General features: G+C 45.4%; 1 protein-coding gene across 1 annotated transcript in view; it reads left to right on the plus strand.

Moving 5' to 3' along the window:
- Positions 1 to 75: 75 nt before the first annotated feature.
- asmt (acetylserotonin O-methyltransferase) overlaps positions 76 to 9,955 on the plus strand; it is a gene marked incomplete at both ends in the record, with an annotated part of 15,564 nt that continues 5,684 nt past the window's right edge. Inside the window, 5 exons of the mRNA XM_083638251.1 lie at positions 76 to 165; positions 1,180 to 1,357; positions 3,474 to 3,603; positions 4,392 to 4,460; positions 9,098 to 9,216. Of these exons, the coding sequence (XP_083494377.1) occupies positions 76 to 165; positions 1,180 to 1,357; positions 3,474 to 3,603; positions 4,392 to 4,460; positions 9,098 to 9,216 (586 nt within the window). The remainder of the gene's footprint in view (positions 166 to 1,179; positions 1,358 to 3,473; positions 3,604 to 4,391; positions 4,461 to 9,097; positions 9,217 to 9,955) is intronic.

A 9,955-nucleotide genomic window follows, 5' to 3' on the forward strand; every position in this document is an offset into this window, starting at 1 on the left:
TGAAGTCTCACTGGAGAAGTTGAGTTCACCCACAGAGGGATCTTTTTGTCAGGGAGTCCTGTCCTAGCTGAGGCCATGGCTGAGCTTCCAGAGGTGGGCTCACCTGCTATGGACACGTACCCCAGGAAGATACTGGACTACATGGAAGGCTTCCTCATCTCCAAGGTAACACCTTGACACAGGGTTCCCACAGGTCCTTGAAATCCTTGAAAGTTTGCCAATTTGAGGGGGAGGGATTGAAAATAAACAGACATGGGTCATTGAAACTGATTGGATTTATATATTTTGTGCAAGAATAGAATTCGTTTTTTTTGTTGTTTTTTTACTTTACCGTTTATTGTTGGTGCAAATAGGGTGTGTCTCCCACCATCTGTGCATCTTTGTTTCACGTACCATCTGCCTCAAGGTGATCTGTGTCTCAATAACTATGTCATGTTAGGTAGGTCCTTGAATTTGAGGGAATTGGCCCTGCATATGTTTAAGAAGGTGTGGGAACCCTGTTGACAGGTCACTGACAGGGATGTAGGGGAGGGCAACCCAATCATTTTTTAATCTCAGTAATACCCTGCTATGACTTAAATTGACTTTAAACATGATAGTAGTGTCAGACTGACTTCATATTTTTTGTGGATTATAGATTTCTGTGTCTTTTGGTGGTCTTATTGGTTGCCCTTATGGTGATCACTAACTGGAGGTCATTGTTTACTCTCCCTTTTATTTCATTGATTGATTTTATTGGGTAAAAGTACATGCCAGAGGATAACACGTAAAAGCCTACTTAAACACTTGTTTCCAACGTGGTCCTCATTGGTGGACAAAACAAGGAAACAATACACCATTTAATCATAAGATGTCACTGCTTACACAGTCACAACACTATTTAAAAAACAAGACTAGGCAAGCCTAGTTAAGCCAGACTCGGAGTGCTGCTCAACACGCATGCATGTTTCAACAATGGGGAGTCAGTCAGTCCCTGAGACATTTCTTGGCCGGGCCCATTCCGGTTCCGGCAAAAAAATTGAAATTTATTTTAAAATCCTTGGGTTTGTTTAATCTGCGTTTGGAGCCAAATTTAATTGAAGTGTATTCTGCTCTACTCTACCCCATTATATTATATCTTCTACTCTACCTGTATCTATTCTTCTCTTTTCTACTGCTTCCACCATCTGTCCCATGCAGACGCTGTTCACTGCCTGTGAGCTGGGTGTGTTTGATGTGTTGCTGGGTGCGGAGCGCCCCCTGTCTGCAGAGGAGATCGGCCAGGCAGTCGGAGCAAGTGTGGACGGGGCACAGAGACTGCTTGCTGCATGCTCTGGCCTGCAGCTCCTCCACACACACCCACATGGCAACGGACAGGGTCAGCATACATACATAGGCCCAATCCAATTGTCCTGATTTAAGCATAGGCTACTTGCAGAATCGTTGACTTTGCGGGCAGCCGCGGGTCCGCGGGAGAAAGCCATTCTCAAGGAAATAGCTGGGCGAAAACGCTTTCGATTTCACACACACACACACACACACACACACACACGCGCGCGCGCGCGCGCGCACACACACACACACACACGAGTACCTTTGAGCATAAATAAGACCAGAATCGCAAAAGCTTCTTCAAAGCTCTCAGCCGACACCTCAAGAAACGAACGAGCCCGTTTTACAGTAATCCAGACTGCCCGAGAGCGGCCGCGGAGCCAGCAGCAGCAGCACAGACGGAGGGAGGAGTTTGGAGACACACACACACACACACACACACACACACACACACAATACAGTATACAGACTTGCCCAAGGGCACCCATAATCACAGGCACGTGAGGTGGTTCTAAAAATCCATTTATCTCAAAACTCTCTGAAAATCTCTGAAACCATGCTGTACTCAACGGCTAATATCTACATAACTAACTCTACAAACTAACTCTTTTAGACAGAGAAAGCACACATTCTATTAGTTCTTTTTAGATGATTGGTGTTCACGAAGTCTTAACAGAAAAGAATCCTCGGCTCTTGTAAAATGAGCCAGAATCCTCAAAAAAAAACCTGGCAGAACCTACCTACAGCATTGAAAAAAGGGCTGGCAGTCAATGTGTTAAAATGTTTCTTGAATCACATAGGCCAGAAATAATATTCAACCACACCATGACACAGAAATATGTAGAAGTACAAGCTATAGAGGTAAGCAAAATGCATTTAATTATTGTAGTCTTTAGGCCTATCAGTGGCTTATTTCTAGCCTTGCAGTCTCTGGCCCTCGCAGACTTGACGTGATGACATTGAACACGTCACGGTACGAGGGCTCAGTCCACAAGTCTGGAGGATGGATAGTCTCTCCCCAGGCCCAGACTCAAATATGATGTTGGATCGCTGCGCTCCGCATACTACATAAATGAGTCTGTCCCACTTCATAGCCCTCGCTGCTGTTTTGAGGAGCGGAACAACTGAATGACTGACAGGTCATAGCACCAATGAGAGAGTGGTTCATTTTCAAAAGTCAACAGAGTCAGGTTGGGTGGGCATTTGAGAGCGGACACACAGGGAGCGGAAAGGGATTTCCGTTCGCTCCGACTGAAATGGTCGGAGCCAATGGCAGAGCTTATCCCCGCAGCCTGCTTCCAGTGAGTCAGACTAGTGCTGCAGTGACTGTGTCAATGGGAAGTAACAAAGTATCTGTACTTTGCTGAGTATTTATTTTTCTGGCAACTTTTTACTTTTACTCCTTACATTTTAACACAAATATCTGTACTTTCTACATTTTCAAAACAGGCTCATCACTTTAGTTTGAATGCAGGAGTCAGACAGATAAAAATCGTTTATCTGTCTCTCTCGTCTCCTGCTCAGCTCCTAGCTTTCACGCTACAGCTCCCTCTCTTCATGCACGGCTCTAGCTCGCTCGACCGCCCTATGTCTCTCTCGGTCTCTCTCGTGTAGTGTCACATCACATCAACAATGTAGCCTGAGGGAGGATTAGATGCCATTTTAAGGATTTTAATGAGATAATTGAACTTTTTTGTGGAAAAACCATATCACAAATGAATCGTCTTAAAACATGTTTGGAGGGGATATTTTAATTTTAATAGTCTTTGAATTATATTAATATGACGTGAGGTTCAGTCATCTTTGCACAGAAACAGTCGGTAGAAATACTTTTACTTTATACTTTTGAGTACATTTCAGAGCCTGTAGAGAACTGTACTTCTACTTAAGTAAAGAATATGTGTGTACTTTTCCCATCTCTATTCATCTTGTAGCTGAATCGCTTAGTTTGAACCTCTGAATGTGGTCTGAGCGATCGGATCTCAATGCATCTTTCTTGGGTGAGTTCACACCTGTACTTTACTGAGATCGGCTCAACCAACACGCACATTAATACCAGGTGTGAACAGGGTCTCTCTCCTAGACACAAAGGCCAAACTCTTCCACCACACTTTGACTTGTTCATTCACCCCTCCCTCCCTTTGTCTTTCTCTCTGTTTCAGTGCTGTACAGTAACACAGAGCAGGCCAGCACCTTCCTGACCCGGTCCAGTCCTCTGTCGCTCGCCCACTCCATCCAGTACAGCTCCAGCTCCATCTACCTCTGCTGGCACTACTTGACCGACGCTGTCCGGTCAGTATGCCCACCTTTCACAATTCACAATTTAAATACCCATGCTTTAAGCCTCAAAGCAAGGGGGACCCTGGGACAAAATCTTATCAAATGGGGGTCCGTGGTCTAATTTGTGTCAGTTTAGGGGTCCTAAAAAAGGTTTGAGAACCACCTTAAAGTTTAAGGCAGTGTTTTGTTTTTCTTTTTTCTTTGTATATTTATATATATAAATATACATAAATAAATATACATAATTATATATATATATATATACCGTATATATATATATATATATATATATATATATATATATATATATATATATATATATATAAATGTTTCTTTTCTTAACATTATCTTTTGGGCGTTTTGCCTTTAGTAGATAGGACAGTAGGCAGACAGGAAAGGTGGGGAGAGAGACAGTGGATGACATGCGGCAAAGGACGACGGGTTGGATTGGAACCCGGGTCGGCCGTGCGAAGGACTGAGCCTTTGTGGTATGCGCTCTACCAGATGAGCCATCCTCAACAACAACACATGATATTGTGTGTGTGTGTGTGTGTGTGTGTGCACGCGCATGTGTGTGTGTGTGTGTGTGTGTGTGTGTGTGTGTGTGTGTGTGTGTGTGTGCACGTGTGTGTGTGTGTGTGTGTGTGTGTGTGTGTGTGTGTGTGTGTGTGTGTGTGTGTGTGTGTGTGTGTGTGTGTGTGCGTGTGCGTGTGTGTGTGTGTGTGCGCATGCATGCGTGCGTGCGTGCATGCATGTGTGTGTGCCTGGCTGTCTATCTCTCTATCTTCACCATGTACCAGAGAGGGGAGGAACCAATATGAAAAGGCTTTTGGGGTCAGCTCCAAAGATCTGTTTCAAGCTTTATACAGGTACAAACACACACACACACACACACACACACACACACACACACACGCATCATATATTTGATATGATATTTATGATATGCAGATATTTTACAATTCTTTTGGCCGATTGTTGATACTGATCCAACACACAACATCCAACACATCCCCCCCCCCCCCCACACACACACCTAATTTCAGAGAGCATCACGTCTCTCCTGCAGTGGAATAAACACATTATTATGTCTACTCTTATGGTGATGGCCGAACATAAATACAAGGCTTTTCAAAATGTAGGCTACACATTCACTTGGCAGAATAAGAAAACTATTTAAACTTAGGTTATGTCAAACATGCCATATCTTTAGTAAGGGAGTTCCACCACGCTTCAGCTTGTAGGCAGGTCCAATCCTCTCAGGAGGGAGCAGGACAGGAAAGATCACTGGAGCACACAGACTAATGCCTTTTCTATTTAAAGTGCAAGTAAAAAGACGCTTCGATGTTTGTACTTCTTCATTCAAGTGAATGAAATGCCATATTTTCATTTATGTAACATTTTCTTTCAAACAAAACTAAGTATTTAGTTAGGCATTTAGTCAACCACCGAGCATTTGGGCATAATTAAAGCGTCATTTTATCGTCATATTGGCAGAAATGTTTGTTTTGGGCCGATGTCGATATTTCATTTTATAGCCGATACTGATGACGTGCCGATCTCATCATACACACTTACCTTGGCTAATTTACATTCCATCCTTGTCTCCCTATCTTCACTCTGCCTGTGTCTCTCTCTTCTCCCCCCCTTTGTAAAAAATGACTGTTGGGAGGCAGGGAGGCAGGGAGCGAGTGGGCGTGCGAGGAAGACATGCTGTGGGCAATGAAGTGAGGGAACTTGGGGAGAGAGAGAAAATTATATCTGTCCTTGAAGTCTAGAGTGTTCATAGCAGCTAATGGCCTCCGTTTTATCGCTGGGCTGATCGGCTTGGTCAGCAGTTTGCGGGCGGTCACGGTCTGCTCAAAGTTGCACTCTGTTCGCTAATAGCTTTCGATCGGCCTGCCCGAGGCTCTGCACTGTAGAACATGGCTACGGTAATCCAAGAGGAACAGAGATATCGTCTGAACTGGGGATGTGGTTGGATTGAAAAACAGTGGAATGACCCAAGGGGGTAGCGCCGTTTGTGAAAAATTTAAATGTTCAAAACGGTGTAGTGCACACATATTGTAATACAGCCTGTGCTGCTGGATTTGCAGCTCAAATCTACTTGATTGAAAATGACATTAAAAGGAAATCCCGTCATTGATGTTATACAGAGCAGCAGTTGTTTGTCCCTGGTGTATTCTGGGGCTAAATTAGCACGGGGCAAACAACCGCCAAAGTCATAGCCCCGCCCCCTTTTACACAGCCTTTTCAAGGCGGGAATGTTGCGCCGTTATTCCGCCTGGCGGTGTGTATAATGCGGAAAACATGCTACGATGCCAAAGCCCTCGCCGTATGCGCCGAGGGCAGCTGACGTGAACAGCGCAAGTATAGAGAGCCAAAGTGAAACAGCACTTCCTGCTTTCTCCCTGTACCAGCGCTGCGAAAAATTTGAATGGCGGTGGACGGAGAATAAGGTTACTTTTTTGATCCCGAGCAAGTCACAGTTTGTCGTCAAGCTGAAACGTAGGGGTTAGTTTCGTATAAAAACTACATCGCTTGTGGAAGCTCGTGGCATGTCGCCGGTCTTCAGCTTTGCCGGTAGAGAAAGTGACGTCACTTAGGGCGACAGTGCATGTAGTCTTTCTGATTTATAACTTCTAGTGCAACAGTTTGGCGACAAACTGCGACTTTCTTGACATGCAAAGTTACATTTTAAATTGACAAAATTAGCGTTGGCACCCCGTGGCACAATTCAAACGGGATCAAAAAAATTACCTTATTCTCCGTCCACCGCCATTCATATTTTTCGCAGCGCTGGTACAGGGAGAAAGCAGGAAGTGACGTTTCACTTTAGCTCTCTATAATATAATGTAGATGGGGAGATAACAGGAGAGAGAGTGAAAGCTATTACCAAGTATATGCACTACTGTACATTCTCTCCTTGGGCTAACTTCTAGTCATTGAAATCCTAGTGAAATTACAGAATTGACTCATTTTGCTGGGGACTCCCCTGCGACCCCCTCATCACGCTGACATTTGAGTAGAGGTCTTGAGTTGAGGCTGATGTTGGAACATGTTTCCAGCTTAGGGTGATTTTGTTCTGCCTCTCGTTCTGGCAGCGGAGGTAGAAACAGCGCCGAATCGCTGTCTGTGTAAAAGCGTTACCCAGCAAGAGGGGACAATGACCATTGACTGTAATAATAGATCAATGTGGCAGCCTGGCCCTCCAATTGCATACAAACTGAGAAAACGGAATTTAAATTCTACTAACATGTTGTAATTCTAGGTGCAGCACAAAATAAATTGCGAGTGGAACTTGTACCGCCAGCGCATGGTATTTACTCAAGTAGTGCACGCAAATGAGCAAATATTGTAAGGCACAAATCATTCATTGGATGTAATTGTGGCTGGCTACGTAAATGTAAGGGCCAAGCCACACACACGTTCACACACACACACACACACGCACACACACACACGCACACGCACACGCACGCACACACACACACACACACACACGCACACACACACACACACAGACGCACACACACGCACGCACACGCACACACGTCACACACACACACACACACAATATACACAATGGCCTATTTGTGGCAACGGGATGGACAATTCAGTCTTGCAGTCAGTGCACAGCTTGGGCGGTTTGTGTTAGCAGGTAGCAGTCAGTGCACAGCTTGGGCGGTTTGTGTTAGCAGGTAGCAGTCAGTGCACAGCTTGGGCGGTTTGTGTTAGCAGGTAGCAGTCAGTGCACAGCTTGGGCGGTTTGTGTTAGCAGGTAGCAGTCAGTGCACAGCTTGGGCGGTTTGTGTTAGCAGGTAGCACTCAGTGCACAGCTTGGGCGGTTTGTGTTAGCAGATAGCAGTCAGTGCACAGCTTGGGTGGTTTGTGTTAGCAGGTAGCAGTCAGTGCACAGCTTGGGCGGTTTGTGTTAGCAGGTAGCAGTCAGTGCACAGCTTGGGCGGTTTGTGTTAGCAGATAGCAGTCAGTGCACAGCTTGGGCGGTTTGTGTTAGCAGGTAGCAGTCAGTGCACAGCTTGGGCGGTTTGTGTTAGCAGGTAGCAGTCAGTGCACAGCTTGGGCGGTTTGTGTTAGCAGGTAGCAGTCAGTGCACAGCTTGGGCGGTTTGTGTTAGCAGGTAGCAGTCAGTGCACAGCTTGGGCGGTTTGTGTTAGCAGGTAGCAGTCAGTGCACAGCTTGGGCGGTTTGTGTTAGCAGGTAGCAGTCAGTGCATAGCTTGGGCGGTTTGTGTTAGCAGGTAGCAGTCAGTGCATAGCTTGGGCGGTTTGTGTTAGCAGGTAGCAGTCAGTGCACAGCTTGGGCGGTTTGTGTTAGCAGGTAGCAGTCAGTGCACAGCTTGGGCGGTTTGTGTTAGCAGGTAGCAGTCAGTGCACAGCTTGGGCGGTTTGTGTTAGCAGGTAGCAGTCAGTGCACAGCTTGGGCGGTTTGTGTTAGCAGGTATCACTCAGTGCATAGCTTGGGCGGTTTGTGTTAGCAGATAGCAGTCAGTGCACAGCTTGGGCGGTTTGTGTTAGCAGGTAGCAGTCAGTGCACAGCTTGGGCGGTTTGTGTTAGCAGGTAGCAGTCAGTGCACAGCTTGGGCGGTTTGTGTTAGCAGGTAGCAGTCAGTGCACAGCTTGGGCGGTTTGTGTTAGCAGATAGCAGTCAGTGCACAGCTTGGGCGGTTTGTGTTAGCAGGTAGCAGTCAGTGCACAGCTTGGGCGGTTTGTGTTAGCAGATAGCAGTCAGTGCACAGCTTGGGCGGTTTGTGTTAGCAGGTAGCAGTCAGTGCACAGCTTGGGCGGTTTGTGTTAGCAGGTAGCAGCACCTCGCAGGAGCATGATGACTCAAAGCTGGCCGGGTGACTCAGACGCCTGTAGTCATTTAGTTCACCAAACATGTACTGCGTACTGCGTACTGCGTACTACGTACTGCATACTGCACTGTTGCGTACTGCAGCAGAATCATCTGGAGCCAAGTCACGTCCGCTGCTGGAATCCTCATACTGGGAAAAGTAGAAAAGGCCTCTAGAGAAAAATGCTTTTAAAAAATAGTAAAAATAGTTTTACTTCATCAAACCAAGCAATTCAGCTACTGTATATTCAGAATCAGGAGAGAGTATAACCTTTTACTCAGACCAAAAATATAAACTAAAAACATAGATATATAAAAAAAAAAACTTTTTATTTTTTATTTTTGGTCCGAGACAAGTGAAATGTTATATGGTCTCTCCTGATCCTAAATATAGCTGAATCGCTAGGTTTGACCAAGTTAAACTTTATTATTATTATTATTATAATAAAGGTGACAGCTTAAAGAAAGTGATAAATAAACTAGTTTTGCCTCGATAGAGCAAGACAGCAGCAATGAATATGACACTACTGTTTTGTAACCCTGTGTGTGTGTGTGTGTGTGTGTGTGTGTGTGTGTGTGTGTGTGTGTGTGTGTGTGTGTGTGTATGTGCGTGCACATGCGTGTGTGCATGCCCTGCGTGCATGTGTAGGTCTGACGAGGAGATGGTGAAGTTCATGCAGCTAATGAACTCTATTTGGAACATCTGTGGCAGAGATGTGGTCACCGCCTTCGACCTCTCGCCTTTCAGGGTCATCTACGACCTTGGTGGTAAGTGAGTGTGTGTGTGTGTGTCTGTGAGTGAGTGCAGAGTCAAACTATCTAATTTGCATAAGGTTGTGGGTTCAAAATCATTAACATTTAGAGTTGCTGGCATCATGCATTAACTGAGATGAGAGGCAGCTGGGTTGGCCACATACACACGCATACGCACACGCGTGCATGCACGCACACGCACGCATGCACGCGCACACACACACACACACACTCCCCCAAATCTCGGTGAGTTTTCCACAAATCTCGGTGAGCTGCCCCAAATCGCGGTGAATTCCTCCAAATCTCGCCATACACATACTACCGTAGTCACTTGTAGAAGCGTCTGCACCGCTTAAATATCTGATATGAGTAATGTTCTCATCTATTTAATTGTTACGTTTTTTTTTAATCTTTTCTGTAGATTAATTATTTGTTTGAAGGCAGTATTTGTATCCCATACTCTCCCCTTCTGGTGAATAGTGCTGGAATTTGGTCAAATTTGAAGTAAATTAATATCGGTGGAAACCGATGTCAGCCTTCTCACAACCTGAGTCATTCCACCCTGTGCATTAGTTAGTTTGATTTGGATTTGTGGAGCCTTAGCCCAGGATGAACACCCAATCAACTGATGCTTCTGAGCTCTTAAGCAGATTTAAGAAGACAGGAGAAGCATGCATGGGACCAGAAGATTGTAGTTTGAATCCCAATGAAACACAGATTGGACTTGAGTAACGGCAGGTGTCGAAACTCTGTC

Source organism: Poromitra crassiceps (assembly GCF_964638095.1).
Source record: "Poromitra crassiceps genome assembly, chromosome: 6".
NCBI classification, from domain to species: Eukaryota; Metazoa; Chordata; class Actinopteri; order Beryciformes; family Melamphaidae; genus Poromitra; species Poromitra crassiceps.